Genomic DNA, 14,448 nt, shown 5'->3' on the forward strand with positions numbered 1-14,448 from the left:
CCGGGGGATGTGAGCCGCGGCCTCCCCAAGAGGCCGGGCGGGCTGCACTGGCCCCGGCGCCTCCCGAGGCACGCGCGGGCGAGGGGCACGCCCCGGCCCCAGGCAGCCCGAGTCGAGATGGGCATCCAGGGCATGGAGCTATGCGCCATGGCCGTGGTGGTGCTGCTGTTCATCGCCGTCCTCAAGCAGTTCGGCATCCTGGAGCCCATGTCCATGGAAGGTAATGCCTGGCCATCCGCGCCTCCACCGGGGCCAGCAGTGTGTAGGGAGGGAGCAGCAGCCGCGCTCCCAGGAGCGGCTCTGCGGGTCGGGCGGGAAGCGGCCCTCGGGCCCTTTGGGCTCAGCGGCACTGGCCGCCTGAGCCGCCACCCCCTCCCGATTCCTGAGAGCTGGCTGGGCCTGGAACTAAGGGGATGGAGACGCCTGGGGCTCCAAGGGAATGGCCTGGACTGCGGCACTTGGGTGGGTGTGAGCGAGATGCCTGCTGACACCTTGAGCCATCCTAGGCCTGCAGGTCCGAGCCACCCCCGGGTGAGTACAGCCAGCTTGGGCCGCCTGTATGTGGGAGGTGGCTCAGGGTGAAGATGCCTGGAAGGATCCCCAGCCCAGGGTGCCTGGTGATGGCGAATCTCATCCTCAGCCTCATCACACGGTTGTCTCTTTTGCCCCCTACCCGCATCCAGTTCCCCCTCCCTAGGCAAGGCTCAGGGGCCATGGGCTCAGTAACCAAATCCTCTGGTACCACATTTCTTTCCCTATAAAATATTAATTGAGGAGACAGACCTCTTAAATCAGATAGTGGATAACCACACTGGGACCCCTGACAGGAGCCCTTCCAACTGCTTCCCAACCTTTGGTACCTCCCTAAGACCTCAGGCAGGTTAAGAGGAGGAGCTACTCTAGGCACACCCATTCTGAAAGGGACCTTGACCCACCAGAGCTATAACTTCCCCACCCACCGTCAGTTCCAAAGAGGCAGTTGCAGCTCAGTACCTCTGTACCAAGAGGAAGGGGCCAGCCTGTCCTGTTCTGTTACCTACACTCCCTTGCTGTCCCTCAGAGGGGGATGGGCACCCTGCCTGCCTCAGCACTCTGCTGACCTTGCCAGGCTCCAGCTCCTGGGACTGAAACTCAGAGGGCTGGAGAGGGAGGGAGAACCTGTCCTTGCCTCTGAACTGCCAGGCAGCCCTACCAGCCTGATGATGTGCCCCCAAACTCCTGCCAAGGGCTCCTGAGGGCAGGACGGGGCACAAGGGCTGGAAGCAAGGCTCTTCCTGGAACATTTTGCCTTCAGAGCCCAGAGCTGGCTCTTTACCTGAAGTCCATGGCTATGTGCCCCTAAGAAGCCATCAGGCTCCATCACACCTTTTCTAGGTGAGTTCCTGGGGCCCAAAGAGAAGGGATGGGATCAAGGTGGTTCGGAGAGGTGCCATCTTGAGCTTTACATTTTACTTGGAGGGAAAGTTGCCCAGGGTGAGCCTGGCTAGGGAAGCTATGACAGGAGGTTTCGTAGGAAATGCATTTGCTTGGAGGAGACAGGGGCATGGGCATCCCGCATCCTGTTGTGCCCCTGAGGACCTGTGCCTCCCACAGGCCACTAGCCTGTCCCGTATCCCCTATCCTTTGCCCACTGGGAGTCTGCAGTGGGTGCGGCTGGTGGTTGGTGTTCAGGGAAGCCATGGCCCCTTCATCCATCTTCCCCATTTCCTGGCCCCTCGTGGGGCCACCAGGCACCAGGAGCACCAATGCTCTCATTCTGCTTGGTGCTACAAAACCTGATCCCAACTCCCTCACAGGGTCTGAGCCTGTGCAATTTGCCTTTGTGATGTCTAAGGAAAAGCGATTTCTTTGCAAGGTGGATCGTATGCATGAGACTACATATGCCTCATTCAACCTGCTAAAAAACCCTCTCCTTTCTGGCATAGTTACCCACTTGTCCCCTCTGGAGTTGTGGCATCTTGAGGCGGTGGGAGGAGTTACAGAGCCTTTGCGTCAGCCAGGTCTGAGCTGGGATCCTGGCACCCACCCACACGTGCTGGCTGTAAAGCTTCCTTACCCTTTCGGAGCCTCTGTTTCATTACCTGCAAAGTGGGCTGTGGCAGACTTGTACCTAGTCAGTGGGGCTTTGAGGCCTCTGGCACCATTCTTGGCATGTGATAAATGTGCCAACTTTGTGAACCATTGGCATCACCAGTCATTAGCAATGGAGTGATTACTGGGACTAACAGGACTGATTTGTGGTTGAAGACATTCTCTCAATGAAACAGGCCTCCCCTCCTGCATCAGAGGGCGAGAGTTAGAAGGTCCAGATGTTCCGTGTTGACGGGAACATCAACGTGGTGTCGTTTAAGTGCCTGGAAGGCCCATTGGCTAGGTGGCATTTAAGGGACTGTCTGATGGGCTGTGAGGAGCCCAGGCCTTCACGGCCCCAGCTTGAGTGGGACCTGGCACTGAGGGAAGAAGGCCAGTGCCCAGCTCCCCTCAAGCAGGCGTGCATGCCGTTGTGTGTGTCTCTTGTCCTCCCTGACCTTCCGTAGTTCCCATCTGTGAGACGCCACAGTTATGATACTTCTGGGATTGTTGGGAACTAATGGACCTGGGTTCTAGGAATGCAGCCTTCTAGAAGTAGACACAGAAGCTGAAAGGTCCTCTGCCTGAGTCTCCTGTCAGTCTCTGTCTTTGGGTAACGCCATGGGGGAGTTCCAGCCTGGCTTAATCACTAGCTTACTGGGTAATTTTGGTGCATTTAACATTCTCGAGCCTTAATTTCCTCCTCTGTAGAATAAGGATACAAGAATATTTTCCCCTATCCGCTTCACAGGGGTGTAGTGAACTAAAGCACTTTGGAAAAGTTAAAAGCACAATTCAAATCTAAGGGACTCCAATAGTGGGGCACACCAGTAAAAAGTGACCCTGGGCTGGTAATCCTTGATGCTTGTTTGTGAGCCGTGATACCAGACCTTTTTGTCCACATCTATGCCCAAATCTTGACTTTGGCTGCTGCGTCCCTTCTCTCAGTTTGGATTCCCTAAGTTCTAGACTCATAGCTCTCATCTGAAGGAAGGCAGTGTTGCTCCTCAGTGGACATTTGGTAATGTCTGAAGACATTTTTTTTATTATGTTTTCTTTTTTTTTTTTTTTGAGAGACAGAGAGAGACAGCTCAAGCAGGGGAAGGTCAGAGAGAGAGGGAAACACAGAATCTGAAGCAGGCTCCCTGCTCTGAGCTAGCTGTCAGCGCAGAGCCCGACGCGGTGCTCGAACCCACGAACTGTGAGATCATGACCTGAGCCGAAGCCGGACGCTTAACCGACTGAGCCACCCAGGCGCCCCTGTCTGAAGACATTTTTGATGGTCACAGTCGAGGAGAGAGTGTTACTGGTATCTAGTGGGTAGAGGCCAGGAATGCTGCTGACGGGCCTGCTCAAACAGGACAGCACCCACAGGAAAGAGTGATCCGGCCCAAATGTCCGTCGTGAGCTTGAGAAGCCTTCCTTTGGAAGGAGCAGTAGGGGCTAGGTGGCCAGGGCCTACAACAGCTGCTTGTCAGCCCTGCCTTAGCCGCTGACATGCTGTCATTAACTTGGAAAAGTCACTCTTCCTATGTGAGCTCTGTTTCTTCGTCTGTAAGTGGGGTGTTGGATTAGAGGCATCATCTGCCCTGGGAAGTTTCCCTGACCGCTCTGGCTCCCTGGCCCTGTGGCTTGTGTTAGGTGACACTGTTCTGAAATTTTCTGTGTCCCCAATCCCCACCCCACATGGCCTTTCCGATGGTGTCGGTGACTTGTGTCTATACACCTGTGGCCCCAGAGCATGCCCAGCACTCCATGGGAAGCAGCAGGTGTTGAGAAAGTATAAATTATATGCCATCATCACCATACATTTATTGGGCACTCTTTGTATGCCAGGCAGTATGAGGCCACCAGGAGCACAAGTGATGGCAGGTCTTGGCCCTCTCTTTAGGACATCCCTGGGCAGATGCCCTCTGACGGGAGGCCCCTCTTGCTGGAGTGGAGACAGGGAGGCTGAATGGTCACATGGGAGTATAGGTGTGTGAAGAGACAGAGTATGAAGGGGAGAATCGAGAGTGCCTGGATGGAGGTATGTACAGCCTGACCCACTGCCCCTGCTCTTCCCTCTTCGAGGTGGCCCCAACCCTCTCCAGCTGTCCTCAGAGCCCTGGCTGGCAGAGGTGGCCTGGGGCCATGCCGGGTCCACAGCTGACTCTTGGCTTGGAGCAGGTCTGAGGGGTGGCCATTACTCCTGATCCTTCTGTTGCTCTGTTTCTCCACCCAGCACCCTCTGTTGCCTTTGCAGGGGGCCTGGACACTCTGCGTGTCCCAGCTGGCCTTCCCCTTGGCAGGCTCTGCCACTCTTCGTAAACTACAAGCCCCTCAGAACTCCTAGAACCCCTAGGCAGTTTCCAGATCTGACGCTGATGACGATGACAGCAGCCCACATCTAGTGAGTGCTGTCTTTGGGCATCTTCTAATTTTGTCCTCAACAGCAGGCCCATTCTGTAGATGAGGAAACTGAGGCTTGGGGAGGGTAAGTAACTTAACTGAAGTTACCCAACCAGGGAGTGGCAGAGCCAGGACCTATACAAACTTCGGCACACTCGTTCTGGATGCAGGGCCAAGGGAAGGAGAGAGCCAGGCTCCTTGTGGGTGGCTTCTGCAGGATCAGAAGACTGGACAGGAGCCTGAGGCCTCTTATTGCTGTAGGATGGAGGACTTGGGCAAAGCCCCTCCTTCCCCAAGTCAGTGCCTCAACTGTTGCATATCTAATGGTTTCAAAGCAGCTTCACCACAATCTCAGAGTCTTACCTAGAAGCCCAGTACCCCCTGACAGACAGAAGGGGCGCTTTGCCCAACAGTGGTCCCTGGGGCTCCTCCCTGAGACCTCCAGGTCTAGGAGTCACCTGATGGGCAGGGGCGGAGCGAGGGTTGAGATCTGCTAGCTGGGTAAGAGGCATTGGAGCCAGCCAGTGTGGTCCACGCTGTGGGCACAGTTTTGCTGCAAGAGGAGCCAAGATGGGTGCTAGCTGAGCAAAGTGGGTGCAAGGAATTGGTTTTGCACCTGCCTCTGGCAACCCGTGCAAAGGAGTGAGGGGCAGCTGCAGGGGGCTTCACTGGGCTCCCGCACTGGGTAGACAACAAACGCCACTCACCCAGTACCTGGTGTGTCTTAGCTCAGTGACTTAAAGATTTGGAGCCACCTTTCACAAACCCCTGCAGGTGGGTACTTGCACAGAGGGGCTGGACGGCATGGGGTCAGGATCCTAGACTGGAACTCTGATTCCCTAGGAGGAGAGCCCAATTTGTGATCTGTCAGGTTGCTGTATAGAGTTGGGACATTTAGCTTTAGAATACATTTTTAAAGTCTCATGCTTTTACTTCTTTGGCAAAATGTTTGTTTGATGGAGACGTTAAATCTTTGTCAGTGGAGTTGATGGGGTGAGGGTGGGTGGTATCCTGGACAAGCCTCTGGAACGGTGAGAGAAGGGCCAAGCCCAGAGAGAGATGGAAGGGAGGCTGTAGAAGCAGGTCGACTTCAGTTTGGCTGAGCAAGGCTACTCAGTGTTTTGAGGGAAGCTGTACAAAATGGCTATTTAGATCCATTAATTGCCAGCACACCCTGTAATTGCACAAGGCGGGTGTGATGCCTTTGGCAGCTCCTAAGAGATCTGACCGCATCTCTGATGAAACAAGAAACAAAGTAGAGGGATGACCCCTTGGATATCTCCTGTGGATAAGCCAGGAGAGGGGTCCCCGGTGTTTCCTGAGAGCATATGAGGTGCCCGGGATGGGGCAGGATGCTGTGGGAGTCCAGAGGAAGCCAGGTTCCCTGGCCTTTCCTTGGGGCATATATGGAAATCTCTTCCTTTTCTCATGAGGCTACCAGTCTTATTGGATTAGTGCCCCGCCCTTGTGACCTCACCTTACCTTAATTACCTCTGAAAGCACTGTCTCCAAGTGCTTAGAACTTCAACATATGAATTTTGGAGGGACACAACTCAGTCCAGGGCAGGTAACATTTGAGCAGACTTGAAGGAGGTGTGGGTTCCCAGGGAAAAGCAGTTGAACCAGAGAGGATAGTAAGTGGGGGTCCTGCAGAGGGAATGTGCCTGGTGGGCTTGAGGGAGCAATGGAAGATGAGGTCAGAGCTGGGGGTGAGGGAGCACATTTATTGGCCATTTAAGGGCTTTGGTGTTTATAGCCAGAGCTTGGGGGAGGTTGCTGAACAGAAGAATACACAAGGATATGTTTTCAGCAGTTTCCTCCAGCACTATTTGAAAACTAGACCTATGGACCCAGGGCAGAGCCAGGCGAGATGATGGAGACTTGGACCTGGATGGGAACAGTGGGCGTGGGAGAAGGGGTCAGAGGAGGGAAGTACGTTGAGAGTTAAAGCTGGCTGGCCATGCATGTGGATTGAGTGCTAGGAGGAAGGTCTATGCCCAGAGTATTGGCCTAAGCACCCAACAAGATGGAGTCCCTGTCCCGAGTGGGGGAAGGCTGGGGAGGGTGGAGATCAGGAGCTCAGTTTGGAAATGGCTCCATCTGAGAACCTCCTAGACATCCAAGTGCAGATGGCAGGCAGTACTGGAGCCTGCCTGATACTAGAGTCTAGAGCCCCGGGAAAAATTAGCCTTCATTTCCCAACTGAGTCTTGACTTTTAAAGTAGCTCTTCGATTTTGCAGATTTAATGAGTGTAACATTTTTCCCTTGTTGTTCTCAGAAGCATTTTTCATACTAATGATTTCAAACGCCTCTGTGTACCTATTAGCCCCTTCAGTTTGCTCATCTCTGACTTGCCCATCAATATGCTTTGCTCACTTCTTTGGGGACTACTGTCTTTTTCTTGTCTTCCAACTGTCCTGTTTTGTCCAGACCCGAGGTGTGGGTTCTCTCTCTCATTTCCCCTTGTTCTGGGGACTCTAATTACTTTAAATTTGTAATTAACCTCTAATAAATTCAAATATATATTTTATATGTGCATTAAAAAAATAATAAACACCAATGAGCCTATCCTGCCTACCCCCCCCCACACACTCCACTGCCCAAACTAGAACATCACCAACCTCTCTCTTGACGTTTTCCTCTCCAACCCCAGAGGTTACCCCCATCCAGAGTTGCACTTGTCATTTCTGAATTTTCATTCTCATAATTTTTTTCATCTATTACATATCCCTATAAATGTTTGGCTATTCTTGGTTTTGAATTTTATAAAAAATGGAATCATACTGGTCTCCTAGGACTGTTTTTTCACCTAACCATATGTTTCTGACTCATCCATATTGCCATGTCCCACAGTCTATTTATCTGCCTATTGTCAGTGGGCCTGCAGTCAATTCAAGCTATTGTGGGTTTTTTTTTTTAATGTTTACTTATTTTTGATGTGGGGGAAGAGAGCAAGCAGGGGAGGAACAGAGAGGAAGACCGAATCAGAGCAGGCTCCGGGCTCTGAGCTGTCTGCAAGAATCACGCAGGGCTTGAACTCATGAACTGTGGGATGGTGACCCTGAGCCAAAGTTGGATGCCCAACTGACTGAGCCACCCAGGCTCCCACAAGCTATTGTTGTAGAACACTGGGGTGGCTGCACTCTTGCTCTTCTCCTGGGCACTGTTTTTCAAGCACGTGTACCTAGGGGAGGGTCATTGCCTCCTAGGGTATGCATATGTATGCAGCATTAGCATGAAAATGCAAATATTTCCCCAAGGTCTAGGCTTGTACCAGTTAGCATTCTCACTAGCCTTCTTACAAATTCCCATTGGCCTCTGTTCTTTCTCTCCCTAGCCAGCGCTTAAGGATTGGTCAGCCTTCTTATTACATTGTTATGATTTCCTGCCAATCTAGCTGTTGTGTTCTCAATGTAATTTGCATTTTCCTATTTACTAATGAGGTTGAGCCATCATTTACGTATTTATTCATCTTTCCTGTTTCCTTTTTTGATGATCACCTAGTCCAGATATTCATTCATTTTTATTTTGTTTTTTTTTAAATACTGTACACTGTCTTCCATTCTGTTGAATTGCTTCTAACAACTCACAGTGCCCTTTTTTGATCAGAAATCTTTCACTTTGATGTAATCGAATTCATCCATTTTTTTCCCTTTATGGTTTTGAACATTTGAGGTTTTAAGAAACCTTTCCCCATGTCCATCCTTTGGTTAGCAAGAGATTCTTTCACATTTTAACTCTATAGCTTATCTTTCACATTTGGCTCTTGAGTTGATCTGGAGCCCATTTTTGCACATGGTATAAGAAAAGGATCCAGATTTCTGTGCTGAGCCCGGTTTTCCTGAAACCACCTACTAAACTGTGTGATCCTTCCAGAAATATTCTGCAAAGATCCTGCTATACCTCTGTCTCATTCTGAGCTCTCCGGGTCTGTGTTTTGGTGTGTTTGTCCTCATATGAACCACACAACTTTATTACAGTGACTGTGACTGACCATATATTAGTGTTTAATGAGAAAAATTCTCATTTTTACTCTTCCTTTCTAGATTTTTACGGATTTTTATTCCTCCATATATATTTCAGAGTAAGTTTATCGAGATTCTCAAAAAGTCCAACTGGATTTTTCATTGGAATAGTGTTGAATTTACAGATTACTTTGGGGGAGAAATGATATCTTGCTGATGAGGGAGCATAAGGCAAGCTGACGGGCTGTGAACACCACCCCCCACCCCACCCCCTCCCCAGGTGGGATGTGTGTGATATTCCTCGGGCACTCCTGGTTAACTGATAGAGCTCCTTGTCCTGCAGGACCCAAGTCTCCATCACCCTCCAGAGTGATGTGGGAAACTAAGGCAGAAGGCAATGGCAGATAGAACTAAATTTCCTTCTACCCTGCAGCCCATTGACAAATGCTTGAGGCAGGCAGACTAAAATGATTCTCCTGGAACTCTATCCTGTCTCCATGCTAATACTTTGCTAGAGGTAAAAACAACCCTAGCTTGACAATTGCTAGGCCTCCATTAGCCTGTGAGTCTTCTTTAGCATGTGAAAATCTCACTGAAAACTTCCCTTGGACTTTACCTCCCCCCAACTCCATAGTTTAAAACCGGTGTCTCCTCAAGGTCCCTGGGCAGCTCTTCCTGCCCACGGGTCCTGTCCCAGCACTTCAATAAAATCACCTTTTTGCACCAAAGGTGTCTTCAAGAACTCTTTCTTAGCCATCGGCTCCAGACCCCATGAACCCCACTGTCACCCCCAAAACCTCATCATTTATTTTACATGGTCCTAGCCAAGATGGAATGTTTCAGATTACCTTCCTATGTAAATGTCATTTGAGTTTTGGTTAGTATTTAGATAATTTTAAGTTTGTATTGCTGTCATGAATGTTTTATATATATATATGTATGTATATAATGTTTTATTATTTATTTTTGAGAGAGAGAGTGTGTGTGAGGGAGGGGTAAAGAGAGAGGGAGAAAGTATCACCTAGCAGGCTCTACGCTGCTAGCACAGAGCCCAATGTAGGGCTTGAACTCATGAACCATGAGATCATGACCTGAGCCGAAATCAAGTCAGACGCTTAACTGACTGAGCCACCCAGGCGCCCCATCAATGTTATATTTTTAATTATATTTTCTAGGTGGTTATTACTGGTGTAGAAAATTGCTATTGATTTTTGTAAATTAATCTTGTATCTGGCAACCTTACTAAACTCCATGTATATTGATTTTTTTGTCCCTGTAGGGACCAAACATCTACAAGTAATGTTAGTTTTATCCTTTGCTTCCCAATTCTTAAATTGTTTCTTTCTTTTTTGAAATTTCCTTAGTGCATTGGCAGGATATCAATTAGTGGTAATTGTGGCCAACTTTGGCTTGTCCCAAATCTTAAAGGGAATGCATCTAAGCCTTTGCCATTAAATCTAACATTTTCTGTAAATAAGTATGTTATTTGCAAATATAAACTACATCAAGTTAAGAGAGTTCCCTTCTATCCTAGTTTGCTTAAAGTTTTTGTTTAATTATTAATAGATGTAGATGTTTATCAAATACCTTTTCTATATTAAGGTTTTCATATGATTTTCTCTATGCTCTTACAGATAAAACTTTTTTTAACTTTTTAAATTTTTTTACTAAAATTTTTTTAATGTTTGTTTATGGTTGCAGGAGAGAGCACGTGTGCAATTGGGGGAGGAGCAGAGAATGAGGGAGATACAGAATCCCAAGTAGGCTCCAGGCTCCAAGCTGTCAGCACAGAGCCTGGTGCAGTGCTCGAACTCATGAACTATGAGATCATGACCTGAGCACAAGTCATACACTTGACTGAGCCACCCAGATGCCCCAAACCTTATTTTTTTTAATGTTTATTTATTTGGTGGGGGGCAGGGAGCTTAAGTGGAGGAGGGGTAGGGAGAGGAAGGACAGGATCTGAAGTGGGCTCTGCATTGACAGCAGAGAGCCTAAGGTGGGGCTCAAACTCATGAACCTCGAGATCATAATCTCAGTGGAAGTTGGGCACTTAATGGATTAAGCCACCCAGGCACCCCCAGATAAAACCTTGATTGTGATGTACCTTTTTTTTTTTTTAACTTTTATTTATCATTGACAGACTGAGTGTGAGCAGGGGAGGGGCAGACAGAGAGGGAGACATGGAATCCAAGGCAGGCTCCAGGCTCTGAGCTGTCAGCACAGAGTCCGATGCAGGGCTCAAATTCACAAACCAGGAGATCATGACCTGAGCCAAAGTCTGACGCTCAACCAACCGAGCCACCTAGGCGCCCCTGATATTTGTTTTTTTTTTTTTAAGTACAGTTAAATTCAGTTAGCTAACGTTTTGTTTAAGGTTTTATATCTACATTCAGAAGTGAAATGGGCATGTAATTTTCTTTTTTGTTTGTTTTTCCAGCTTTACTGAGATATAATGGACATAAAACATTGTGTAAATTTACGAAATGATTGGTATAGTAAGGTTAATTAATGCATCTATCAGGTCACATAATTATCGTGTGTGTGTGTGTGTGTGTGTGTGTGTGTGTGTGTGTGTGTGGCAGTAGAACATTTAAGATCTATTATCTTAGCAGCTTTCAGGCATACAACACAGTGTAGTTAACTAGAGTCAGCATGCTGTACATTAGGTCCCCAAAACTTATTTATCTTATAACTGGAAGATTATAACCTTTGACCAACATCTCCTCATTACCCCCACCCCCCAACTCTGGCAACCACCAGCCTACTCTCTGTGTCTATAAATGTGGCTTTTTTTTTTTTTAACATTACACATATAAGTGAGATCATACAGTATTTTTCTAGGCCTAACTTATTTCACTTAGCATAATGTCCTCAAGGTCCATCCATATTGTCACTGTAATTTTCATTCCTGTATGGTCCTTATGTGGTTTAGGAATCAAGATTACTGTATTGATCACTGGGCTAGCAATACAGTGATCCCTGGTGATTCTTAAAAAAAGCTGGTTGTATGTTGTGGTGGGGTAAATGCCCCATAGGAATAAGTTCAGGGGGGAGTAGGAGAAGAAGTAAAGACAGAGACTTAAAGAAGAGAAAAAAGAGATAGCTGGAGGGAACAGCAGAGTTGAGGAAGTTTTGTTTTCTTGTTTTTTTATTCAGTGGAAGAAATAGCAAGAGTTTGGGATATTTGTTTATTTTATTTTTTGGCCCATAGGGGCAAGGATTAAGTTATTTTATTCTTTAGTTCATGAGACATTATCAATTTTGGCCCATTTAAAACCCTTCTCAGTCTTTAAGCATCCGCCTCGTGATCTCAGCTGAGGGCTTTCTTGATCTCAGGGTCGTGAGCCCTGCGTTGGGCTCTGTCCTGGGTGTTGGGTTCTCACCCTCTTTAACAACAACAAAAAGGGCGCCTGGGTGGCTCAGTCGGTTAAGCCTCCAGCTCTGGCTCAGGTCAGATCTCATGTTTGTAGGTTCGAGCCCTGCATCAAGCTCTGTGCTGACAGCTAGCTCAGAGCCTGGAGCCTGCTTCCAGTTCTGCGTCTCCTTCTCTCTCTGCCCCTCCCCCTCTCATGCTCTGTCTCTCTCTGTATCAAAAATAAATAAAATATTAAAAAAAATTTTTTTAAAACAACAAAAAAGAAAACCCCTCTCATTTTGTTTAATTTTTTCCCTTTTATCCCATTTACTTCTCCTGTCAGCAATTATTCTAGTTTTTACTTATGTTTCTAATCTACATATTGGTCCCCTTTATTGGTGCCCACTTCTACGAATGTTGACAAATGCATAATAATGTAACCACTACCGCAATCAAGATATAGAACAATTCCATCGCCACAAAAAATTCTCTAATGCTGCCTTTCTTTTTTTGTCATCAACATGTCCCTTGCTCCTTAGCCCTTTGTAGCCACTGATGCACTGTCTTTCCCTGTGATTTCCAAAATTTTATCTTTTCCAGATGTCATGACGTTCCATAGCCTCTTGAGTCTGGATTAGTTCACTTAGCTAATGCATTTGAGGTTCATCCATGTTGCTGCGTATATCAATAGCTTGTTTACTTTTATTGCTGAGTGGTATTCCAGTGTCTGGATGATGGTTTATCCATTCCTTGGTTGAAAGACATTTGGGTTATTTCCAGCTTTGGGTGATTGTAAATGAAGTTGCTCTAAACATTTGCATTAGCATTGTTGGGTGACTATAAAAGGATTCATTTCATTTGGGTTAACGATCAGGAGTAGGAATTGTGGGCCATATGGTAAGTGTATGTTTGTAAGAAACGGCCAAACTCAATAGTTCCTGGGCTAGCAGTGTCATTTTCATTCCTGCCAAAGTCTAATAATAATCCAGTTACTCCACATCCTTATCAGCACTTGGTATTATCAAAATTTGTTAGTTAAATGATCCTAAGAGGTGTGGAGTAGTGTTTCCTTGTGGTTTTAGTTTGTGTTTCCACAATTGCAGATTGTGTTCAACACCTTTTTATGGGCTTATTTGCCATCAGTATGTCCTCTATGGTGAAGTGTTTGACCAAGTCTTTGCCTACTTTATTAATTTGTTTTCTTACTGCTGAGTTTCAAGAGTTCTTCCATAATCTAGATATCCCTTACCAGATATATGCTTTGTAAATATTTTCTCCCCGTCTGAAGTGTACCTTTTTATTTCACAGTATCTCTTGTTGAGCAAAAGTTTTACTTGGTATTAAAAAGTACAATTTATCAACCTTTCTATTATGAATTATGTTACTGGTGTCATGTCTAAGAACTCTTTGCTTAAATCCAGGCCATAAAGATTTCCTCCTATGTTTTTTTTTTCTGGGAGATTTATAATTTTAATGTCTTATATTTAAATCTATGCTCCATTTTGAGTTTATTTTTGTATAAGATGTAAGGTTCATGTACCACAGATAAATATACCACACATATGCATTCCTACTCTATGATTCACTTACTGGGTTTCTTAATAACTTTATTGGTTTTTCCTCCATGTTTATCTGTGATTTTTACTCCTATTTTTATTATATCCTTTCTTCTAATAACTTTGAGCTTAATTTGCTCTTCTTTTTTCTGGATTCTGAAAAGCTTACATCTAGAAGTTTCTATCATTGACTTTATACCTATCTTCCTTTCTAATAAAGTAACTTAAAACTACAAATTGCCCTCCAAAGACAACTTTATTTGATCCAAAAATTTTTGGTATGCTATATTTTCATTATCAATCAGTGCAAATTATTTCAAAACTCTCCTTGTAATTTTCCTTCTCAGACATATGAGTTAATTAGAAGTGTGTTTAATTTCCAAGCATTCGGGGTTTTTTACCGATCTTGTCTTTTGGGATCTTGATTCAATAACCATTGTGGTCAGAAATTTGCTTTTTCTTCCAGCATCTGGTATGTCTTGGTAACCACAGGATGTGCTCCTGAAAAGAATATGTATTCTACAGTTGTTGGGCAGAAGGTTCTATAAATATTAATTTGATCAAATTGGTTGAGAGTGTCTTTTAGACCTTTCGTATCCTTACTTTCTGTACCATTTACTGGAAAAGGGTGTTAAATACTTCAACTGTAATTGTGGTTTATCTGTTTCTCCCTTTAGATTTGAATTTTTTTTTGTTTCAGGTATTTTTAAGTTGTTACTAGGTATATGTATTTATTTCATATTGCTCTATCTTCTTGATGAATTAATCCTGGTATCATTATAAAATGTTCCTCTTGGGGCACCTGGGTGGCTCAGTCAGTTAGGTGACCGACTTCGGCTCAGGTCATGATCTCACGGTTCATGGGTTCAAGCCCCATGTCGGGCTCTGTGCTGACAGCTAGCTCAGAGCCTGGAGCCTGTCTTCGGATTCTGTGTCTCCCTCTCTCTCTGACCCTCCCCTGCTTGCACTGTCTCTGTCTCTCAAAAATAAAAAAATAAAAGAATAAAATGTTCCTCTGTTTCTAGTAGTACCCTTTGCCTTGAAGTTTACCTTTCCTATTACTAATATAGCCACACCAGTTTTCGTATTCCTTTCTACTCTTTTACT

General features: G+C 46.2%; 1 protein-coding gene across 4 annotated transcripts in view; it reads left to right on the plus strand.

Annotated features, from left to right (window-relative positions):
- KCNIP3 (potassium voltage-gated channel interacting protein 3) overlaps positions 1-14,448 on the plus strand; it is an 81,525-nt gene that overhangs the window by 53,918 nt on the left and 13,159 nt on the right. The window contains exon 1 of one of the 4 annotated variants that reach the window (XM_029937856.1): positions 38-220. The exons of the other annotated variants lie outside the window; for them this stretch is intronic. Within the exon in view, the coding sequence (XP_029793716.1) occupies positions 118-220 (103 nt within the window). The 5' untranslated portion in view covers positions 38-117. Of the gene's footprint in view, positions 1-37; positions 221-14,448 lie in introns of those variants that run through there. 4 annotated transcript variants of the gene reach the window in all.

The sequence above is a fragment of the Suricata suricatta genome, chromosome 4 (genome assembly GCF_006229205.1).
Source record: "Suricata suricatta isolate VVHF042 chromosome 4, meerkat_22Aug2017_6uvM2_HiC, whole genome shotgun sequence".
In the NCBI taxonomy this organism is placed as follows: Eukaryota; Metazoa; Chordata; class Mammalia; order Carnivora; family Herpestidae; genus Suricata; species Suricata suricatta.